Raw genomic sequence first — 23,997 nt, 5'->3', positions numbered from 1 at the left:
GTGTCGTGTGTGAGCCTGCAAACATTGACGGCTCGGCTCCTCGCCTCCTAGAAAGAAAGAGGCCAAAAACTCCTTTTGCTGATGAGACACTATACCTTCTTGTTAATCTAAATCCTAATGGATTATAGTTAAAGGATATGAAATCTTATATACTTGGGTTTAGGCTCCTATCCTGCTTAGGCCCTCGGCCGTCACACCTCCTACCTACCCCTTGGGGTCGGCACTGGCCCCGACGCACATATCTCCTCCCCCTAGAGTATTACGTACAATATGAATATATCAACGTACTCAAACTTATAACTTATAAATGGATATGTATACATACGCAATGTAATTTATTGATCATAGGAATAACTATTCCAAGAGTATATAAAATACACCCATACAAGTATCATTAGATTAACTATAAAATATATATTTTTATAATAAATCTATTTGAAAATATAAATATAAATATTGAATTTTTTATAGACTTAGTCAAATTTAAAAAATGATTGATTTATCCTAAATCAAGATGGCAACGGGTACCGGGAAACCAAGTACCCGACGGGTTTTACCTGATAAAGAGGCGGGTATGAAATGAATTTTCTACCCGTGGGTATGTTATTAGGCAAAATTATATACCCATCAGGTATGGCGGGTACGAGTGTGGGTGTTTACTACCCATACCTGCCTACCCGTGGGTAAAAAATACCTGTCAAAATAACTAGCCACCATTGTCATTTTAGCCTATATAGCACATGAATTTAGTATAAATCCAACTAAACTCTCCTAATATATATGTATATGAATTTGATGTTGTCATATGAGTATTAGTTTGTAACTTGTTGGAGACTTAGTATGATTTTCTGTGTGTAAATATATTATATTTACATGTAATTCTCGGGTATACTAGCGGGTGTGGATTACCCGTCGCATAGAAATTACCCACTGGTGCGGGTATGGAATTATTTTCCTACCTATGTACGGGTACGGGTAACCCGATGAGTAAAATTTAGACTTCACGGGTATGGGTACGGGTGGTCACTACCCATCGGGTACGTAGCCGTTGTCATCTCTAATCCTAAACCTAGAATTGCATATATATATTTTTCAGTCAGTGGGCATATATAGAAATTAACAAAGCGTTGTAAGTAACTAAAAGCATTAGAATATACTTACTGCATATATAGTATCACTTTGGAAAATTGGGGCAGTTTGGCATATATATTAATGGATGGATAGGTTCTATATACCGCTTTTGAATTTGTTCTATCCCGGCCGTCTAGACACTGATGCCGCGATATTCATTTCATATATAAACAGCAGGCATGTGCTGGATACTGGATTGTTGGATCGCATCGCATCGTTACACACTCATATACCTGCTACAGTTCAATAGCCTGCTAGCATAGCTCAGCGCTAGGCCACTAGCGCTGGCATCAGTCATGGAGGATGGCGAGAAGAAGGATTCGCAAGCGCCACCACCACCGCTGAGCGCGGTGCACGTGAACAGGCCCCTGGTCGCCGCCAACCGCGCCATGGCCGCCGTCCATGCCGCGCTCGTCGCCGCGGTCATCGCGCACCGCGTCCTGGCGCTGCTCTCAGTCTCAGTCGTCTCCCGGCACGTGGACGTGGCCATGGCGCTGGCCGACCTGACGCTGCTGTTCCTGTGGACGCTGTCGCAGTCGGGGCTGTGGCGTCCCGTCACGCGCGCGGCGTTCCCGGACCGGCTGCTGGCGGCGGTGCCCCGCGACGCGCTGCCGCGCGTGGACGTGCTGGTGGTGACGGCCGACCCGGACAAGGAGCCGCCGCTCGGTGTGATGAACACGGTGGTGTCGGCCATGGCGCTGGACTACCCCGGCGCGGCGCTCAGCGTGTACCTGTCGGACGACGCCGGGTCGCCGCTCACGCTGCTCGCCGCCAGAAAGGCCTACGCCTTCGCCAGGGCCTGGGTGCCCTTCTGCAGGAGGCACTCCGTGCGGTGTCCCTGGCCCGACAGGTACTTCGCCGGCGACGACGACGCTCACGGCGGCCGGGAGGAGCTCGCCGAGGAGAGGGCAAGAGTCAAGGTACGTACGCCGTACGTGTCTCTAGTGTTTTTTTTTTAGCTCTGCCTCTGGGCAGTACGTGTCGACGTGTGTGATGACGTCAAACTGACACAGAGGGTGGTGGATAGATCGATCAGAGATGGTCAGGCACGGCGTTTACCGGGTATAGGAGCCGCTCTTCTTAGCTTAATTAAGTTCAACTCCAAAGTGTGGAAATCGGTGTCACACAAGTGTAGTGCACTTGTACTACTAGTCTACTACAACTGTAGTAGTGTTGACGTACATGGAAGGACATGAGCACAACTGTAGTAGATTTTGACTCCTTCGTCAAAATCTAGCGGACGGAACCGCTCCAGCCGGGTTGACTCCCACCCAACACCAACCAAACACTGAACGGAGCCGCTCTGTCCCCAATCCTTTAACCAAACACTAAAACGGGTTGGCTCGGTCTCTAAAAGCAGAAGTGCAATCAAACTCTAGACAGGTTGGCTCCGTCCCCAAAAACTAGATTGGATCTAACCTAACCCACCCAACCCCGACTAAACACACAGTTAATCAACCAAGAAGGAGAAAATTATATATTGATGTGACCTGCTGACCTTTTTTTTGGCAGAAATTATACGAGAAGTTGAAAGCGGACATAGAGGCGGCCAACAAGGACGACAATATTTCCGGGAGCTGGACAAAAGCAGAACGCCAGGATCACGATGCTTACGTGGAGGTAAACTAGCTAGCTAACTATAAATGAATTGACTGCATGCAAAGTCGAAAATTCAAAGCATGCATGCGATCCATGGCTGGCAGATCATCAGTGGTAAGGAAGACGGCGACGAGGAGGAGGAGATGCCGCCGGCGCTGGTGTACGTAGCCCGCGAGAAGCGAAGGGCGTGGCCTGACCACTTCAAGGCCGGCGCTCTCAACGCCCTGGTGCGCTGCGTGCGTCTCCCTATTTCTTATGTATGATCGTCGTGCTATATATATACTCATCACTTCCATGCCGGCCGAATATGCGCATGCAGCTGCGAGTGTCGGGCGTGGTGAGCAACGCGCCCTACGTGCTGGTCCTCGACTGCGACATGGCCTGCAACAGCCGCGCCTCCGCCATGGACGCCATGTGCTTCCTCCTCCTCGACGACCGCCGCAGCCCGCCGACTAACCTCGCCTTCGTGCAGTTCCCGCAGATGTTCCACAACCTCAGCCACAACGACATCTACACCAACGAGCTCAGATACATCTTTGGGGTACCAATTTTAATTCATGCATGCGCACATCGATCATATACATACATACATGATTGTTAACGTACGTACCCGCCGGCCATCGATCGACGTACATGATCAGACCCGATGGTTCGGCCTGGACGGCGTCCGGGGCCCTTTCCTCTCCGGCACCGGCTTCTACGTCAGGAGAGACGCGCTGTACGGGGCCACGCCGCCGCCCGGGAGCACAGACTTGAGCTCCATGGATGCCGGAGACCTCAAGGCAAGGTTCGGCCACTCCGACCGTCTCGTGGCATCCTTACGCGGCGGCGGCGATGACCAGCGTCGTCGTCGTCGTCTCCCCCCAGAGCCAGTAGAATCCCTGGTGGCCACCTGCGCGTACGAGGCGGGCACCGCCTGGGGCACCGGCGTCGGCTTCATGTACCAGTCGGTGGTGGAGGACTACTTCACTGGGTACCAGCGCTTCTTCTCGCGGGGGTGGACGTCCGCCTACTGCTACCCGGAGCCCCGGCCGGCGTTCCTCGGCAGCGTGCCCACCAACCTCAACGACGTGCTGGTCCAGAACAAGCGCTGGATGTCCGGGATGCTCGCCGTCGGCGTGTCCAGGCACCACAGCCCGCTCGCCTGCCGCCCGCTCCTCAGGGCCTCCCTGCTCCAGGCCATGGGCTACGCCTACTTCGGCTTCGCCGCGCTCTACGCCGTCCCCGTGCTCTGCTACGCCACCCTGCCGCAGCTCTGCCTCCTCCACGGCGTCCCGCTCTTCCCCTGCCCCGCCGCCGCCGCAGCGGCGTTCGCGTCCTCGCTGCTGCTGCACCTGGCGGAGGTGTGCGTGGCCAGGCGTGGGAGGATGGACCTGCGCACGTGGTGGAACGAGCAGAGGTTCTGGGTGCTCAACGCCCTCACCGGCCAGCTCTTGGGCTGCGTCAGCGCCGCCCAGGAGCTGCTCGGCGCGCGCGCCTTGGACTTCGACCTCACCACCAAGGCCGCCGACGCCGACGGGAGGCTGTACCAGGACGGCGTCTTCGACTTCACGGGCTGCTCCACCCTGCTGCTACCTGCCACCACGCTCTCCGTGCTCAACGCCGCCGCCATCGTCGCGGGAACCTGGAAGATGACGTTCCAATTCGCCGGCGAGCTGCTCCCGCAGCTGTTTCTCATGTGCTACGGCGCGGCGCTCAGCTACCCGCTGCTGGAGGGGATGTTCCTCCGGTGGGATGCTGCCAGGGTTCCGCCACGCATCACCGCACTGTCGGTCGCCTCGGCAGCCGTGCTGCTCGCCGTGTTTGGATGACCATGTCGGTTTACTACTTGTAAGGCTTCCGCCATACTCATACAGTATGTATACTACGTATTATTATGAGTAAAGTCCACCACCAGCGGTGTCTAAATTTATGCCTTGTTCAGTTTCCAAAAATTTTGAGTTTTCGCACATCGTAGCATTTTCGTTTTTATTTGATAAATATTATCTAACTATGGACTAACTAAGTTCAAAAGATTCATTTCGCAATTTACAGACAAACTGTGCAATTAATTTTTGTTTTTATCTATATTTAATGCTCTATGCATGTGCCTCAAGATTCGATGTGATGAAGAATCTTGAATATTTTTGTAAATTAAACAAGGCCTTATGCTATTGTGTCATCCGGTCCTTAAACTCACAAATCGATCGTTTAAGGCTTCCGCCATACTCATACAATGGGACGTCTGTGTCATCTGGGTCTCTAAACTTCCGGTCCATAAACTTAGAAATCATCTATTTAGGTCCTCAAATTTATTCAGCTCTGTCATCGCGTCCCTAAACTTGGTTTCTGGGTCAAAACAAAGCGATTGAAAAAACTCTATATCAAAAAATAATTCATAATTTTTTCATATGAACTTGAATGAAGACAAATTTTATACCAAAGTTGTAGTCCTCAGCACAATCTACAGCTTTGTAGTTGAAAATTTTTTTATTTGAAATCGTTTAGTGTCATAAAATTTAATTTTAAATTTTAAATTTTAAAATCTATAAACTTATAAAAGTATTTTTGGACCCTAAACGATTTTAATTTAAAAATTTTTCAACTACAAAGTTGTAGATCACGTTGCTGCCTACGATTTTGATATAAAGCTTATCTTCATTTGAATTTATATAAAAAAGTTATGAGTTATTTTTCAATATAGAGTTTTTAGATTCATCTTGTTTTGACTCAGATGAGACGACTTAAAAACAAGTTTAGGGACCGGGATAACATAAATGAACAAATTTGAGGACCTATAAAGGAGATTTTTAAGTTTAGAGACCAAGATGACACAACCGAACAAGTTTAGCTAACTAAACGGTCATTTTGTAAGTTTAAAGACCAGGATGACACATCCGAACAAGTTTAAGGACCGCTGATGGACTTTACTCTGTTATTATTATTTCCATTCCCACTCTTCAGTTCTATATAGGCACAGCATACTGATGAACTGAACAACGACAAAATTAAGCAGAGACGGATCGAGCAAAATTAAGCAGAGACGGATCGAGCAGGGAGACGAAACAACAACCGAGTGTTAGATTATGTTTATGGAACATACAGGAAATACATTCAACATGTTAGATTATGCTTAAGCAACTCCTCAGCAAATAGAGAACCTTCAACACTAGAGTCTAAACTCTGCAAGGTGCTACTGCATGTCTGCATTAGATTCGGATAGAACCACCCTACACGTGCGCATGCTACACTCTGAGATTTCTAGCAACAGGATCAAACCGTGTATCGGTTCCTTGGTCCCTTGTCCGCCTTCTTTGCATCGTCCTGCAGCCAAAGAGGACCAAGTGAGAATTGGCACACCTTACCCAGGGAATTGAAAATGAGAGCTTAAGCACTAGTGCACACTACTCACATGAACAATGAATCCAATGGAGTCCTTGTAATCCAGGAATTCCTTCCACTGCTTCCCGATGCTTATCTGAAAGGAAGGGGGAACATGTTCAGCACCTTATGTCAAGAAAAAAAATAGTATATTATTTGTAAATAAGAAAAATATATAAGTTGCTGTACGAGTATCTATCATGGTAGTGTAAAAAGTCAGAAAAGCGTGATGATTGCATAGGAGAAAGGAAACAAGCTTGTGTACAGACATTCAGACAGAGATGTAATTGCAGCACTCCTACCTGAGCAGCTTCATTAGCAGCATTTTTTGTCCAGATAGCTATTCTTTCCTGCTTGCCACGCACGCTGACGACTGCTCCACAAATTTCATCACCATAGTCGAATTGTTCGCCAATCATAGCCAACAGCTACATGAAACAAAATTGAAAGAGTATGCGTGGAGGATAGTAGGCTATATAAGGAGAGATGAGCAGCACAAAATTATCTTCTTTTTTTTTGATAAATAGAATTGCTTACAGTGTGCAGCCACAGTGTGTCAGATTTCCCTCTTCCACAGCTGATGGTCCATTTACCGCCATTAGCACAAATAGGGTCTTCCCATTTTGGTTCAATCTTGTTCTTGAAGCAATGGAAGTCAGCTCCAATGACCAACTTGCTAGGGTGATGAATATTATTGTAAAGGCTGAGAAAACCACAGATCCATTAGTTGGAATATATTTAGAGACAAAAGGTAAAGTTGGATGGGGACACAAAAGGACAAATCAAAGATCAACAGATGTCTGACACGATCATCCCAAAAAAAATTGGGTTTTGGTCCATCTTTTTGCATAATGGAATTAAACACCATACAAATTTTTTTGGCAAAAAGGTGGTTATTCTCTATTTGGATTTTGGCCTCAAGAGGCCATAATGAGGGCAATAAATTCTGCATTTTGGATGGAACTAAACACCACCCTAAAAATTTTGGTATTTTGCATTTCATCATTCCAAAGACGGCCGTGTTTAGTTCCTCATGGAAAAAATTTCGCGACACTATAGCACTTTCATTTGTTTGTGGTAATTATTGTCCAACCATAGATTAACTAGGCTCAAAAGATTCGTCTCGTCAATTCCGACCAAACTGTGCAATTAGTTTTTATTTTCGTCTATATTTAATACTCCATGCATACGTCTAAAGATTCGATGTGACGGGGAATCTTGAAAAATTTTAGGTTTTGGAGTGGAAGTAAACAAGGCACGGCATTTTGCATTAAGGAAGAGAGGAGGGGGTGTTAAATATCAGATCTTCCAACTTTCAATCCCGCACACCGACCATTAAGAAATTTGACTCTGAAAAAAAGGAAACAACAAGCAAGGGAGCCAATAAACTATGAAGCTCAGTTCAGTGCATCATATCGAACCTCTGTTTCTGAAGACTTAAAAACATATGTTACAGATTTTGCATTATGACAGACTGAATTTTCTCATATAAACTAGAGCCATGAGGCAGGTGTCGCTTTGACTTAATATCAACCATAGACTTGACAAGGTGTGCGTTTGAGTACGAACAACAACCTTGGGTGAACAAGGACTAGCAGGTAGGACTGGAGAACAGGCTGTTGACCATGGCAACATACCATGCTTACTCACAAAGGGTTCATACAGTATATGAATGAAACTGAAAGAAGTGTAACATTGATCAACAGCTGCTTCTACAGAGACAGCTCGCAACATCAGAACAACAGTTTTGCATTGTTTTTTTTTTTTGGGGGAGGGAGGGAGGGGGGAGGGGGGGGGGGGGGGGGGGGTAGTCTCCAAAATCCAAATAGGTAAAATAGCTAGTTGAGCACAAAACATGTGGAAATGGATATCTGCTTCAGAGAGGCGTCTTGCGAGGCATGAAAAGTTACGAAGTTAAGACAGCAACTATGTCGTCAGAATTGATCTTGCCCGTTCTAGAAACTAGTGTCGGAAATGAATAATAGTGCTATCGATTAAACAGAGCCAGAAACTGATGCATCAATCAACTAGTCTAAGATCCCAGATCCGTGAACCAGGGGAGATTTGGCTCGTATACTAACGAGGGTTTGGGATGAGGGGAGGGAGGGAGGGAGGGAGAATGGGACGCACCCCCAGAAGTCCTCGACGGTGGAGAAGGTGTGGATGGGTCGGATGGAGCTCCCCCAGGCGGCCTGCTTGTTCTTGCCCTGCGGGTTGTCGAACCAGAAGGTCCATGAGTGCTCGAGCGGGTGCGTGACGGGGAGGGCGGGCGCGGGGGTGTCGTCGGCGATCTCTCCCTCCTCCCTGTCGTCGTCCTCCGTAGCGTGCGCGGGGCGGCCCCGGGAGCCCGCGGAGGCCGGCCTCGTGTCGATCTCGTCGGCCATGGCGGCAGCAGCGGCGGCGGATGGGGCGGGTGCGGGTGCGGCAAGTCGGAGGTTTGGGGTTGGCTCTGCTGAATTAGGTCTGCGGTCTTCGCCTGGGCCTGGGCCTGGGTAGCAGTAGAACGGGCTACTCTTGTATGGGCCGGGTCAGGATCAGGGTCACCTGAGTTTCTTCTGCTTTCATTGGACTGGAGATTGGAGAATATGGTCAGGGCCAGCCAGCCCGGCCCAGGGGTCTTCTTCTTCTTTATCAAGTTGATATAATTGATGATATATTACATGAATGGACTTTTTATATTACTAATTTTAAGGCCTAGTTCAGTTGACGAAATTTTTTGATTTCGCTACTATAGCACTTTCATTTGTTTGTGGCAAACATTATCTAATTATAGACTAATTAGGGTCAAAAAATTTGTCTCACGATTTTACAGACAAACTATGTAATTAGTTTTTGTTTTTGTCTATATTTAATGCTTTATGCATATGCTGCAAGATTCGATGTAACGGAAAATCTTGAAAAAATTTGTGAACTAAACAAGGCCTAATATAAAGAAACGATTTCCGATGCATGACTTTGTTGAACTTCACCGGATATATATTCTAGGTGACATGTCAACATTCCACGTGAATCGTATGTTTGTGTCAATATCATGTCTTTTGTCGTCTGTGCAGCAGCGGGTGACAAATGATAATGTTTTCTTTTAAAAAAACTAATGACAATGTTTCCTAACTTAAGTAAGGTAATTTATTTCTTTATTTTGGATACCTAGAGGGTTTTAAAACTGATAGAGTATGTCAAATCAAGATTTCTTGTAGTTGAACAAAGCTCATAGGACTTTCTTAAAACTAAGGTCGGATAATGAGCCAGCTCGGCTCGGCTCGTTTTGGCTCGTTAGGATAACGAGCTAGCTCGGCTCGACTTGTTATCTTAATGAATCAGAAAGTCAGCTCGGCTCGGCTCGTAAAAAGCTTGAGCTGGCTCATTAAGCTCGTTAGTCAGGTATAAAAAAATATAAAATATAATATTTTTATTTATCTAAAACTTAAAAATAGTAATAATATAATAATAATATATCCAGTAGTCTTAAGTTCAACAAAATATTCATATGAGCTAACATATCAACCATTTATAAAGTATAAGACATGAAGTAATACAGAACTAATATAAGATATGATGATTTTTTTTCTGTAATATTGTAACTCGTTTGGCTCGCGAGCGGCTCAGGAGTTGACTCGTTATAGTTAACGAGCTAAAATTTTGGCTCGACTCAACTCATTATCCTAACGAGCCGAGTCGAGTTGAACCGAGCTAGCTACGAGCCAAGCGAGCTAACAAGCTTCGAGTTTTTCGTCCAGCTTTACTTAGAACTGAAGGTTTGAATGTGCAGCTTTGCTATGATAAGCGTCAGCTGATTTCTCTATATTTTGAGGATAAATTTAAAATATTTCTATTGTTTCAAAATAGTTTTAGAAGATAGTCAAATTGAATTGGGGCAGGTAAGTAGGTCACTATCGCGCGAGGGAATTGTAAGTACCTTTAGGGCACTCCCAATGCAAGATTTTATCACAGAGTACAAGACAATTAATTATATATTATTTATGATATTTTGCTGATGTGGCAGCATATTTATTGAAAAAAAAGGTAGAAAAAATAAGACTCCAAGTCTTATTTAGACTCCAAATCCACATTGTTCGAGATAATAAATAACTTTAGACTCCATGATACAGTCTGCATTGTGAGTGCCCTTATAAAACAAAAATCAATTTGTGTGTTTAGCAAGACGATAATTAATTGCGCACCGCCTAGCCACTAACCAGGCCGGTAGGAAACGTGTCGAAAGTGAAGGAAAGAAATTAGGACACGCCAAGCAAAGAAATTAGGATGCGCGAAGGAGTGGTTTAATTTCCCGGCGAGGCGAGAATGAAAGAAGTAAGCAAACATGGGGCCAAAACCGAAGTGATGAGACTGAAACAATATTGTTTTATTCCCCTTACTTAAAATAAATTAATATTGTTTTCTTTGTTTATTTAAACAATAAGAGTGTTTTAAATAGCGGTTGAGTTCGGCTCTGTTTGCTTGAACTTAACGGCACTAATTTTCAGCTAATAATGTTTTTCTCTTTCAATAAATCAGCATCAACAATAGCCAAATTTTAGCGAGCCGAACAGAGTAGGCAAATGGTGTACGCAGTACGATGGTGTTTTAGATCATAATTCATTTTAGTTTTGTGCAATTTCATATGTACTCCCTCCATACCTATAAAGAAAATCGTTTTGGACAAGATTAAGTCAAACATTTAGAATATAAATCATTAATAATTTTTAAGTTGTTGAGTTTGGGAATTTGAAAACCATATGAATATATTTTTGTTGAAAAATACTTTCATAAAAAATACCACTTCCTGATAAATGTTTTTTATAAAAAGAAAGAGTTGAAGTTAAGTTTTAGAGACTATGTTATTATCCTAAATGATTTTCTTTAGGCACGGAGAGAGTATAGATTTAATTGTGTTCAAGTTTATAGGAAAACATGGGGATTTGCTAACGTGCATGCGCTTGAAATTAAGGTCACGTTCAAGCGATGAATCCTAATCACTCTATATATGTGCCCGTGTATCTTCTTTCATTCTCCTGTCATTTTTCTTCCTTTTGTGAATTCTCGTGATGCTCCGCTGCCACCGCCCACTGCTCCGATGTGGTGAAGTATGCGGAGCTTTTGTGATTTTGTGAATTCTCTTGCCCTCTCTTTCATCATTGCTCTCTTCTCCAACTCTAACATCTAGGAGTACATCAATTCGAAATATATTCGATAGTGTACTCATCTATCGACTATTGTTTGATGTCACAGACGCTCATACCTTTTTAATGTAAATTTTGAATAATAAAGCTTGAGAAAATTTATTTACGCCGATTTAAAAAAAGGGCCGGAGGAGTATAATACTGTCGTGACGACAGCCGATCTGAGCTGATAAGCTCTATTATGTTATCCTATCTGAGTTTATTTTTTTATAATAATGATTGATACAAATTCTGTTTTTTTATTAAAAAAAAGGCCTCGCAACACACCATTTTAAAGCTAAATTAGCATTGGTACATACATGTGTAAACAAACGTGGTCAGTATGCCCACGTGAATGAGACTGAGATTGAGAGAGACGTTTGTGCTTTGCCCCTTACCCTATCGACAAATCGTTAGACTACTTTACTAGCAAAACAGTGCCCGATTAGGCGATGATGCAATTGCAACGAAATGCAGTGAAAGCCAGATCTGGCCAAAGGACCCGTCTCCCCTGCTACTGGGTGCTGGTATCGCTTTGGTCGCCCCAGTCACATGTGACTACACTCTCTGACTAAGTCTATTCGCTGTTCATTGATTTATCCGTAAAAGAAAAATATTGTTAACTGGTAGAAAAATATGACTTATAAGATAAACGATAAACTACTCTTACCACTAAGACAAACCCTATTAATCCAAGTACCAAACAACAGTTCGTCACTGAAACCATTGAGGAGCTGGAGATAAAATTTTAAATTTCTACCGTTTTTAATATACTCTATAAAATCATTTTGCCACACTTCTTCTCAAAGTACTATAACTGCATTGGAGAAGGTGCTCTATTGGAGGAGCTAGAGCGTTACCAAATACTCTCTCCATACTAAAAAAATAAAATTGTTTTGAACAAGCTTCATAATATAACTTTGACTTCTTCTTTTTATAAAAAATAGTTATCAATATATATATATATATATATATATATATATATATATATATATATATATGACAAATCTATTTATATGGTTTTCACATTTCTAAATTCAACAACAATTTTATATTCTTAGTGCTTGACTAAAATCTTGTTTCAAATAACTTTATTTTTTAGTACGAAGGAAGTAGATTCTAAATGGTCTTTAAAACATTCATTAACCCTGGACGAACAGTTGGAAACCTAATCTCTTTAACACATAGCATATCAGATCTACTTGACATAAAAAAAAGCATGGTATGATTCTCTTTTCTGCAGAGCGTACGTAGTGCATATGCATATACCCTTATCTAAGAACGTAGTCATATAACTCTATCTCTGTAGAAACATGAGAGATCAGTGAAGAATAGTTTGGAGCATTGCTATTCTAGTTTGACATTTGTGTTATTTGGCAAAAAGGTAAAAATCACTCCTCCAACGGTTTTGCAAACAGGTTTGCCATTTTAGTAAACTTGGCATTTGAGATGCTCCCCTTGACATATTTGGGAGTTGGCTTTTGGATTAGCAAACGCTTGCGGCCGGTTTTCCTGCGTCAATTCCGTGCGCGGCCTGGTCTCTTTGGCGCCGTTTCCTTCACCGTAGGGAGTCCTCGCGCCAAATAGAGTCCGCGCCGCCATTGGTTTGCCGCGACTCAAAGACGCAGATCGAGTCTGCTACGTCGTCCCTCCCTGAACGCGATTGAAATACGCCGATCGAGTCTGCTACATCCCTCCCTGAAGATCGCGCGCGTCTGGACAGAAACACGCGAGCGGCCATTGCATCCACGCAGCCGAGCGATCTCCACTAGGTAATTGCCAAGTCCAAAATGCCAAACCATTGGGGATGACCATATTTTTTCCTTTGCATTTGTAATTGGGAGTTGGCAAACAACAACAAATGTCAAACCAAAATTGCCAAACCACTGGAGGTGCTCTTAGTTGTCTTCTAAACCATCATGTGTCTGCGATGCCATGGGACAATTGTTTCCACAACCTTTAGGTGTGCATGTATCTATAGAGGCTGAAGCACTTGCCGAATGAGCTCGACTATAAACAGCTATGTTCGTTTGAGTTTATCAGCCAAATATGCTAAACACTTAGTAGTGTTTCACTCATAATAAATCAGCTAACATTACTTTCTACCATGACTTATCCACCAAACAAACAAGACGAGACCCGATCTTAATGGAGTTTGATTGCGAACGAGATAAATTGGAACTACCTTTGTCATGGGAGGAATGGATGCGCATATTTTCAAATAGGTACTTTATCCGTTGTAAGTTATAAGATATTTTATTTTTTTGTAGATAATGTTTTTCAATGTTTATATATATATATATAATATCTATATATCTAAGTATATAATAAATTTATTATCTAAAAGTTAAAATATCTTATAATTTAGAGGGTAATTGGTAGCTCATGCATTAGCTTTATAGGGGGGAATAAATTATTTTTTATTAGGCCAAAAACCTAGGTGTCCCTTGGTCTTGGACTCGACCAACCTAAAGCTGTATTATTTTGAGTAAAGTCCATCAGCGGTCCTTAAACTTGTTCGGATGTGTCATCCCGGTCCTTAAACTCGCAAAATGACCGTTTAGGTACCTAAACTTGTTCGGTTGTGTCATCTTGGTCCCTAAACTTAAAAATCTACCATTTAGGTCCTCAAACTTGTTCAGTTGTGTCATCTCGGTCCCTAAACTTGTTTTTAAGTCTTATCTGGGTCAAAACAGGACGAATCTAAAAACTCTATATTGAAAAATAATTCATAACTTTTTCATATGAACTCAAATGGAGATAAACTTTATATCAAAATTGTAGGCAGCAACATGATCTATAACTTTGCAGTTGAAAAGTTTTTAAATTAAAATCGTTTAGGTTCCCAAAATATTTTTTATAAGTTTATAGATTTTAAAATTTAAAATTTAAAATTAAATTTTATAACACTAAACGACTTCAAATAAAAAACATTTCAACTACAAAGTTGTAGATTGTGCTGAGGACTATAACTTTGGTATAAAATTTGTCTTCATTCGAGTTCATATGAAAAGTTATGAATTATTTTTTGATATAGAATTGTTAGATCGCTTTGTTTTGACCCAGATGATATTCAAAACCAAGTTTGGGGACCGAGATGACACAACTGAACAACTTTGAGGACCTAAACGGATGATTTCGAAGTTTAGGGACCGGGATGACACAATTGAACAAGTTTAGGGACCGAGATGACACAGATGAACAAGTTTGAGGACCTAAACAATCGATTTGTGAGTTTAGGGACCGGGATGACACGACAGCACAAGTTTAGGGACCGGTAGTGGACTTTACTCTATTATCTTTATATTAAAAAAACAAAGCTTAAAACCTGGTAAAATGATAGAGTAATAACGAAACAGGGAAAAAAATACTAGAAAGAAAAATGGATCTGAGCGGTGGTCCCATCATCAAACGGTGAGAAGGAGGCGATGGATTGGAGATGCCAATCTTGTAGGGTAGAGCAAGCTAGCTAGCCCTCCTCCTCCTATTCCTCTCTCCGGGCCCACCCCCACTGCTCCGGCTCTCTCTCTCTCTCCATAAATAGATAGAGGAAGAGGAGAGAGAAGAAGGCCACCGCCACCGTCACCGCCACCGACATCGCCTCGTAACCCGACCCGACCAGCCCCCATTCCCCGAACCCCGCGCCGGGGAGCCAGCCGCGTGCATTCCCCGATCCCCACTGCCCCGCCCCGCCGCGCCACCGGACCAGGGGAAGGAGGATATGTCGTCGTCGTCTCCCTCTCCGGCGGCGGCGGCCGCGCGCCTGGATCTGGACGGCAACCCCATCGCGCCCCTCACCATCTGCATGATTGGCGCCGGCGGCTTCATCGGGTCCCACCTCTGCGAGAAGCTCATGGCCGAGACGCGCCACGTCGTCCTCGCCGTCGACGTCTACTGCGACAAGATCCGCCACCTCGTCGACCCCGCGCCGCCGCACCTCGCCGGCCGCATCTCTTTCCACCGCCTCAACATCAAGAACGACTCCAGGCTCGAGGGCCTCATCAAGATGGCCGATCTGGTGAGCCTGCGCCCGATTGCCTGCTGCCACCAGATTTCGGGACCCTCCCCTGACCCTGATTTCATCTCATCAGTTACATTACGTACACTAGTAGTATAATATATGCATTTCAAAATTCTGCCGGGAGCGCAACAACTCACTCACGAATTCCTTCCCTTCCCATCTTCTCCTGCTGCTGCTGCTTGGGTGGATCTGAAGACCATCAACCTGGCGGCCATCTGCACGCCGGCGGACTACAACACGCGCCCCCTCGACACCATCTACAGCAACTTCATCGACGCACTCCCAGTGGTCCGCCTTCGATCTTCTTCTTCTTCTTTTTTTCCTTCGCATTTCCTACTACCACTGAAAGAAAGAATGTCTCAGTAGCATGACTGATGACCGATTCCTTCCTTCCTTTGCAGGTCAAATACTGCTCCGAGAACAGCAAGCGTCTCATCCACTTCTCCACCTGCGAGGTCTATGGCAAGACCATCGGCAGCTTCCTCCCCAAAGACCACCCGCTCCGCAAGGTGACGTGATTTTTCTTTCTATCCACTCCACACCGTCCCAAGTTTCGTTCTGCCCACGCTTGTCAGACGGTTTTGACGCTCCAAGTTATATATTCCTTTGTAGTTTTGACTTTCATCACTCAGTCGATAAACAAAAAGGATTGCAGATATGGTTCAGGTTGCTAAATTGTGCTGTTTAACTATAATAACTGCTCCTGCCCTTGTAGTACGGTCCTTGTCTCAAGGTTGGGATAGATTAGGTGTTAGTTGGGGAGGGATTTTCTAGTTGAGCCTCCTTTGGTTGTTGGCATGCTATTGTCTTGCTCAAATCTTGTCATGATTAGTTGATTATTATTATTATAGGGTGTGGTTGACTCTTTGAAGAATACTATGGTTTGACTGCATATTCTAGATCAGGTCTTGCTTGTGTTGCTGTTCCCTCCATCTCTGTACATTGTCCAGTACCATTTATTTTCCTTTCAGCCTTTCAGATATTTGTATATTGTTCATAGTTTTAAGCTATGCCATGCTTATGCCTGTTGGTCTGTTGCTGCACGTTCCCTTGCAAGTAGTAATTAGGATAAAGTATACCATTGCCAGGAACTATCCTTTCCCAATACCATTTTCTAAACAATAAGCTACTTCTCCAGTTCTGTCGATGCTGCATCATTTATGGATTGTCAACTATTGGCAACCCTCAGAGGGTCAGTTTTTGTTTAGCTGGCAGCTTTGTTTTGATTCTGATTTTCGCAGTAAAGAGTCCGCTCTCTGCATTTGTACTGCACTCGTGCTTAGTTCTATGGAAAGTTGGCACTCTATGGTGTTCATCTGCTTTTTTAACACTATTGTATGCATCTGTTTGCCATGTGATTATTAATGGAACTGTAATACATTGTCAATTGTGATAAAGGATGAAGTCTGAACCTTTGCACAACTTCATGTGGTATACTCTAGAAGAAACTTATGTTGTAAATCATTTGTCCTGCTTTACAGCAGTATAATATAATGACGTTTGTGGGCATGCCAGAAATCTTTGGTCATACTTGTCCAGTCCATTGCTGACGTTTGTGTCTCTTATCTTTCAAACAGGAACCTGAATTTTATGTTCTGAAAGAAGATGAGTCACCCTGTATTTTTGGTCCAATTGTGAAACAACGATGGTCCTATGCATGCGCAAAGCAACTTATTGAGAGGCTTATATTTGGTCAGTTAAAGTAAATTGTCTTATTTTTTTCCCACTGTACATACAGCTGATGGTCTTCTTGTTCTAACACTTACTGTCATTTTGATTTGAGTGTCTGCCAGCTGAAGGCGCAGAAAATGGCCTTGAATTCACGATTGTGAGACCTTTCAATTGGATTGGCCCAAGAATGGACTTCATTCCTGGTGTTGATGGTCCTAGTGAGGGTGTACCCCGGGTTTTGGCTTGCTTCAGTAACGTATGTGCACTTGTTTCTTACTAAGGATGGCTACCTTTAATTTTGCATCATATTCAGTCTTCTCAGAAGATGCATGGTACAATCGTTTTGCAGAATCTGCTCCGCCGAGAGCCCTTGAAGCTTGTTGATGGGGGCCAGTCTCAGAGAACTTTTGTTTACATTAAGGATGCCATCGAAGCTGTTGTGCTAATGATTGTATGCTACTGCCTTTATTATCTCTGGCTCCTTGTTCTTATATGCCCTAATTCACTGACTGAACTCCTGTTTTTCTGCTGCCAATTATGAAAAGGAAAATCCTGCTCGAGCCAATGGTCACATCTTCAATGTTGGGAATCCTGACAATGAGGTTACTGTTAGGGAGTTGGCCCAAATGATGACAGAGGTATGCCATTAAATTTATGACGCCGGCAAAGTAATAGTTAGTGTTACTCGTTTCTGTTTGAAGCCATCTGTTGTCTTGTATGTGTAGGTCTATGCAAACGTCTCAGGAGAGGCACCACTGGATGAGCCCATGATTGATGTAAGTTCGAGTCAGTTCTATGGTGAAGGATATGATGACAGTGATAAGAGAATTCCCGACATGACTATAATCAACAAGCAGCTAGGTATTGCTGGTGGCAATATGATGCGGTGGTCTCTGTGTATGCTTTGTTTTCCCTAACTTGTGGCTAATGGTCAAATGTGTACTAACTGTAGGTTGGAACCCAAAGACTCCTCTCAAGGATCTGCTGGAGACAACGTTGACATATCAGCACAAGACATACAAAGAAGCTGTGAAGAGGCAAATGTCGCAGGCTTCATCAACGAGTTAGATGGCATGTCACCGGACCTCAAGGTGGTGGTGGCTGGGACGGCTCTCGTTTCGAGCCCTAGTCGCAGCTGTTATGATGTTTCGGAAGTCAGAATACATATACGCTAGTAATCGTTTTGAGGCCCTAGATGTCCATGTTGTTAGATTCCATGCTGCTACCAAGGGATGTTATCCGTATGTGATATGTGTGGGTTGGGCCATCCTTTGTACTTGTGTTGGTTGCTCCTCCTGCTGTGTGAAGTCATTCTTTGGAATCATTTCATTGGCGAGAGCTGTTATTGTCCGTTGAGTATACTGCTGCTGATGCTACTACTAGGACCTTTTTTGTTGGTTCATATTCTGCCAATTCACTACGTGTCATTGATGCTGCCAAATGCCTTCTGTTTGTCAGCAGTATGCTATGTATACTGCCTTGCCACTATATGGAAGTCTATGGGCGGGATGAAGAAACTTTGGGCCTGTTTGCCGGAGCTCTTGAGCACCTTTTAGGCTGAATCCACAACCCAAGAGTAAACTGTCCCTCAACTTTTGTGGTCATCCAATTTCCCCTCATTTATATAAAAAAATGTTTTTTACTCTTAAACTTTAAAACCATTTGCCGTCTGCTTTTTATCCTAATCGATTTTTTAATGATAGTTTTTGCTGATGTGGTGCCACATCAGTTGTTGTCTTACACGATGCCACGTCAGCTAAGAGGTGAACATTAGACTATTACTTTACTACCTCCTCTATTCTAAATTGTAAGTCATTTCAAGAATCTTGTAGAGTCAAAGCATTTTCACGTTTGACCAAAATTATAGAGAAAAATACTAAAATTTGTAACTTAAATTGAGTACAATATGAAAATATAATTAAGGAACAATCTAATGATACTTAGTTGGTATCATAATAATAATTATTTTATCATATAAATTTGGTCAAACTTAGAAAAGTTTGACTCTCCAAGATTCTTAGAATGACTTACAATTTAGAATGGAGGAAGTAGTTGATAATTCAGGGGTTATTCTGGTTATAAAGTTTTTCTAGTTTTTTTTTGTATAAACAAGAATGATAAGTAGGAACAAAGGAAAAGAAAAAGAAAAGAGAAAAAAAAAGGTCGCTGCCTTGCTTTGCCTGCGATGCAATCTCTGAACCGGGACAAGTAAACTAGTGGAGTCGAGAGGCGAGAGTATTGGGGCCGCCGCTGCTGACTGCTGAGACCTGAGACTGAGAGATAGAAGAATACACCAAACGGGGATTGCGAGGAGGCAGCGAACAGCATGGGCAACGCCGGGAGTGCGCCGGACCAGGCCAAGAACTCGGCGGATGGGGGCAGCGCTGCCGACGCGGAGGCCCGCCGCGGGCCGCCGTCGACGGTGCGTTTTTTCCCCGATGCGGAGCGCCACAAGGCACGGCAGCCGCCGCCGATAAAGCTCGAGGAGGAGGAGGGCGTCCCGCCGCCGCCTGCCACCGAGGAGGAGATGGCCCCGCGCAACCTCTGGCAGGTACGCCGCCGTTCCAAGTTGCCCCCTTCACCGGATTAGGTTAAACCACCGCAAAACCCCTTTGTTGCGAATTTGCGGTATCGATAGCGATGGCCCGATTTCCTAGTTTCTCATGATGTCATCTGAGTGGTCATGTTCCTGCAAGTCGCAGCGCATATTGCTTGACGATACAGTTAGAGATTTCCCACTCGAAACATTCGCCCCATGATTATGATTGCCACTGAGTGAATCACTGTTTGTAGATGTTACTACTGCAGTGGCAATGTGGCATTCTTGTTGCTCCTGCCACGCTGCAACCTATCTCGACTGTCTGAGAGATGAAATTGGGCGCAGTACCCCTGTCCGCAAGTTGTTGTATTTGTGGATTAGCCTTCTCCTCATTCCTCAACGCCTAATATTTCCCACAAAGCATGTTAGTATGCAATAGACTGTCCGGATGCAATTCGCCGACTGATTGAGTTGCAAGTTAACACCTACAAAATATGCAGCCGCGTAGGGTCTTTCAACCCGGATAAAACTGTCCATCAGGATTATAACTCACACTTGACTGTTGTGAGTTGTGCTCACAGTGTATATTGCTCTAAAAACATTATATAGTTGCCCACTGTCAAAGTAGAAATGTGCATCATCTAGACTCAGAACCACTTGTAGCGACGGTGCGCTTCCATTGTTACCTTTGGCAGGGTCTGTAACAAGTAGCCACTTGGAGACCATGGGGTCGGTTACATATCTTCAAGGTCCTCTCATTTGCTATGTTGTACAAATGCTATCACACACTGGCAAGATCTAAGCTTTTTTAGATGCTGGTCATGTCATATTGTTGTTATCAGCCTATTGTTATTCTATACCTGATACAGATGATTGAGATATAGTATGTTGCCCCTTAAGAGAGATTTTACTCTTGCTTCCTGCGGTTGTTTCATGACAAATATTTGCTTGTGTTTTGCTTTACTTCCAACTGTTCTTGTACTGCTATATTGTGGGCTTGTGGAAATATGACACTTCCTACTATATTGCTGTAGGTGTATGCGCTTGGGGCGTTCATTGTGTTGAGATGGGCCTGGGCTAAGTGGAAGGAGAACCAGGACAGCAAGGACTCACCGGATGGTGCCGATGGGGATGCACCGGACAGATCGACTTAATCTCCGGTTGTTGCTGCGTGGACTAAGCTCTGTTCCGGTTTAAAACTACCAGAGAAGACGAATGCCGTTTCGTGATGAACCAATGATGATGGATCACTCTATCCATCATCAATGTTGCTGTGGGGTACCGGATTATGTATTTTGCTGAGAATTTGCAAGTGACATTCTCCCCTTTTTCACTCTAGTAGGAACCTTTTTATCTGAGGTGTGGCGCTACAATCTATGATATAATAGACTGCCAGGTTGACTTCAATCTTGTGCTGCCTCTTCACTGTACTGATAAACGACGTCAATGAACGTACGTGGAAGAGAGCCATCAGGTGGCTATTTAGCAGGCGTGGGCATCCGGTTAATTTCACCGGTGAAATCAGAAAATCAGTTTTGTTATATTGGTTTTAAACAATTTCGATTTTGGCTAAATATTGATCAAATTTGCTGCTAAAAAACTCGAAGCTGACTAAAATCGGTTGGTTGTAGCACATATTTTTCTAGGAGAAAATGTAACAACTCATTTGCATAGGAAACCACTCGATCAAAGATGCAACAAGCAATGAAAAGCAACAAAGAATGCTTCCAGCAAGTAAAGCCTCATAGAGGTACACTTAAATAGTCACAAAGAAATTTGGTTAACGCCACCTACAACATACCACTGATCACTGAATAGTGCTAAATCTTCATTGAATAGATCATGGAAAATTTGGTTAACCGAGTTTTTAGTTAAATTGGCTTCGATGAAATTACCCTTGCTATTTAAACAACATTATGGCACTACATATGTTCTTATATCACTCACTATGGGTGATCTAATAGTCCTCTACATGAGAACTTGGTGTGTAGACAAACATTTCGGAGAAAAAGATAAAGAAGGTTCTAGATGTGTGAGCAGGGGGTTCCAATCGATTGTAACTTACGACAAGAACAAGAAATTTCCTTAAGATTGCCTTCATCACAAAATTCACATTTGACGAAGTACATCATGTCTCCTTTATCCTTCCTGCCGACAATATACTCACTCATATTATCACCATCCTCAATCTCAATCAAAAAACACTTCTTGGCTGCTTTTATGTTGAACTGCACCATGGCGAAAACTGTTGGAGTGAACGATTTCACGGCTTCTATCTCAATAATTGAAGCATCTGGATCTGTGCATACCTCAGATTGCAATGCATCGGTGTCCAACTTTGCCTCATTTGCGCGCAGCCCTGAAAGGCAATGGTCCACATGACGTACCATGTCAAGCAGTGTCATTTTACGATCTAGACGCATATGAATCCTAGAGTTTAGGCTCTCACTCCTTTGGTTGCTCCTTAGTCCTAAGTAGCACTTACCAGCATGATACGAAGCACACCAGATTTCCCTCGTATCATACATCTGACACAACCATGACTCCTTATTGGTAACCTTATGCTTATCCAAAAATTGCAACCATTTTGTCTCAGTCTCTTCTATGGGCCAACAATCATAAAGGAAACTCCTGAATTCATCTTTCACAACATCATCTTTAACATTGCGCACAATGTTCTGCTCAATATGCCATATGCAGAGCCTATGCGATGAATTCGGCCACACCAACCTGATTGCTCTCTGCATAGCAAGGTCCCCATCAGTGATCACGGAGACCGGATGCTTCTGAATCATGGCCTCAGAAAATGTATGTAGCATCCACACATATGACTCAATATTCTCATGAGAAATAATTCCACACCCAAAAATAACTGTGCTTCGATGGTGATTCACCCCAACAAAAGGAACAAGGGGTAGGTTGTACCGATTAGTTTTGTAGGTGCTATCAAATACAACGACATCACCAAAAGCTTCATAATCAAGCAGACATTGACTGTCACACCAGAATAGGCCCTTTAGGTGTCCTTCCCCATCAACCATGTACTCAAAAAAGAAATCAGGATCTCTGCGCTAAAGTTCCGTCAAGTAGCTAATGACCGTTTGAGTGTCACCGACAGCAATTGTCTTCGCCTTATAGCGGTGGCAGAAATTATACAAGTCCCTTGTTGTACACCCAACCTTATCATACCCACCATACCGCATTTCCAAAATATCCATTATCTTGTGTTTGCGCACCCCAGAACTCTCCATCTCCACAATCTCAGCTTTGAGCTCGTCGCTGATTCTTCTATGTGAACGCAATAGATAAGTGAGATCTGCTGGCGCCATCGGATGGTTATGTTCATCGATGAAATCCTTCACATACCACTGCCCTGTGATATGATCTCGTGCAATCACAAATTTAGCAAGACACCCAACACGGGTAATATTCCGCGGCTTCCGCTTCTTAATTGCCCTCTTCAGCTGCTTCTCTTCACGGAAACCTTGACGACTGCAAACGAACTTCCGAAGGGTCATCTCGTTATGGCCATTGTCCCACTCACAATAGCTTCTCCTCACACTAAATCCTTTCTCTGAACCGTAGTTGTTATAGAACTGAAATCCTTCTTCTTCATTAGCAAACATCTTCTTAACAATTTCATTGTACTCTAGCAATGACTCAAGATCCGGCATTTCCTCCTATATCCATCAATTGGTAGTGTAAGAAAGGTGAAAAGTGATTGGGCTCCGAGAAATATCTAGGTAACACATAATTCAATAAAAATAATGCAGTAAACTAATTCTGTGAGAAATAATTAACTGAGTGTGCAGATTGGCAAATAAAGCAACAACTAACACATATATGTGCACTACCAACAACACTATAGCCTCTATTATTCTTGACTATGTCCATACAAGTACAGCAAGTATGCCATTTCAACTATGATGAAATACAATTTTCAAACAAATGTCAATTTTCTTAGATAACAAGAGCTCATTTTTGCTAATCTATGCAAGGTACCTCTCCAGACCATCAAAACTGACCCAATAAAAGATATACTAGACAGGAGAATGAACCAACAAATTTAGTGGGCGAGCCCAAATATTAATCTCAGTGCCTTTCTATCTGTTGACTGAATAAGGTAGCAGCAGACAGTTACATCATTTGTCTGTGTTTCCTATTGCGAGAGGAACTGCATAGTAGCTTACATGACTAGAACATTCTAGCTTATAAATACTCTCCTTCAGTATGAGGAGCTCAAGTAATGTTTAATTAGATTCAATCACGGCAGGCTCAGATACTTTTTATTGTCCACTTGGATCTCAGACCACTGCCTACTCGGTTCACCAAACAATAATCAGCGATTGGTAATTACTGATGAGTTGACTAACCAACACCACCATGGACAGGCGATCTGTTAGACCATGGGATTTTCTCCTTGGAAGAACTAATTAAAATCAGCAGAATTATAAATTAATAATCGTAAAATCAGCACAATTGCACACAAGTCGCATATGAGCTAGACAACTAATTCA

General features: G+C 43.4%; 5 protein-coding genes across 5 annotated transcripts; 3 read left to right on the top strand and 2 right to left on the bottom strand.

Annotated features, from left to right (window-relative positions):
- On the top strand, nt 1,306–4,642 carry LOC8078050 (cellulose synthase-like protein G2). The gene is made up of 5 exons (XM_021455434.1): nt 1,306–2,051; nt 2,644–2,751; nt 2,835–2,966; nt 3,050–3,271; nt 3,372–4,642. The coding sequence occupies exons 1-5, from the start codon at nt 1,428–1,430 to the stop codon at nt 4,539–4,541; spliced, it is 2,256 nt and encodes a 751-aa protein (XP_021311109.1). The 5' UTR covers nt 1,306–1,427; the 3' UTR covers nt 4,542–4,642.
- On the bottom strand, nt 5,767–8,544 carry LOC8074131 (eukaryotic translation initiation factor 4E-1). Its single transcript, XM_002456973.2, has 5 exons — nt 8,221–8,544; nt 6,628–6,793; nt 6,393–6,518; nt 6,122–6,187; nt 5,767–6,033 (listed from the first exon to the last, which is right to left on the bottom strand). The coding sequence occupies exons 1-5, from the start codon at nt 8,472–8,474 to the stop codon at nt 5,983–5,985; spliced, it is 663 nt and encodes a 220-aa protein (XP_002457018.1). The 5' UTR covers nt 8,475–8,544; the 3' UTR covers nt 5,767–5,982.
- Nucleotides 14,754–18,382, top strand: LOC8074130 (UDP-D-apiose/UDP-D-xylose synthase). Its single transcript, XM_002459126.2, has 9 exons — nt 14,754–15,267; nt 15,466–15,558; nt 15,672–15,779; nt 16,848–16,962; nt 17,064–17,197; nt 17,291–17,392; nt 17,487–17,579; nt 17,667–17,802; nt 17,894–18,382. The coding sequence occupies exons 1-9, from the start codon at nt 14,971–14,973 to the stop codon at nt 18,007–18,009; spliced, it is 1,194 nt and encodes a 397-aa protein (XP_002459171.1). The 5' UTR covers nt 14,754–14,970; the 3' UTR covers nt 18,010–18,382.
- On the top strand, nt 19,119–20,968 carry LOC8078049. The gene is made up of 2 exons (XM_002459125.2): nt 19,119–19,492; nt 20,515–20,968. Exons 1-2 carry the CDS (start codon nt 19,268–19,270, stop codon nt 20,632–20,634), a joined length of 345 nt encoding a protein of 114 aa, XP_002459170.1. The 5' UTR covers nt 19,119–19,267; the 3' UTR covers nt 20,635–20,968.
- Nucleotides 21,186–22,556, bottom strand: LOC110434015 (protein FAR1-RELATED SEQUENCE 5-like). The gene is made up of 2 exons (XM_021457476.1): nt 21,790–22,556; nt 21,186–21,708 (listed from the first exon to the last, which is right to left on the bottom strand). Exons 1-2 carry the CDS (start codon nt 22,519–22,521, stop codon nt 21,505–21,507), a joined length of 936 nt encoding a protein of 311 aa, XP_021313151.1. The 5' UTR covers nt 22,522–22,556; the 3' UTR covers nt 21,186–21,504.

This window comes from Sorghum bicolor, chromosome 3 (assembly GCF_000003195.3).
Source record: "Sorghum bicolor cultivar BTx623 chromosome 3, Sorghum_bicolor_NCBIv3, whole genome shotgun sequence".
NCBI lineage: Eukaryota > Viridiplantae > Streptophyta > Magnoliopsida > Poales > Poaceae > Sorghum > Sorghum bicolor.
The sequence above is the reverse complement of the archived record's forward strand: the minus strand, read 5'-3'. Positions and strand labels throughout refer to the sequence as shown.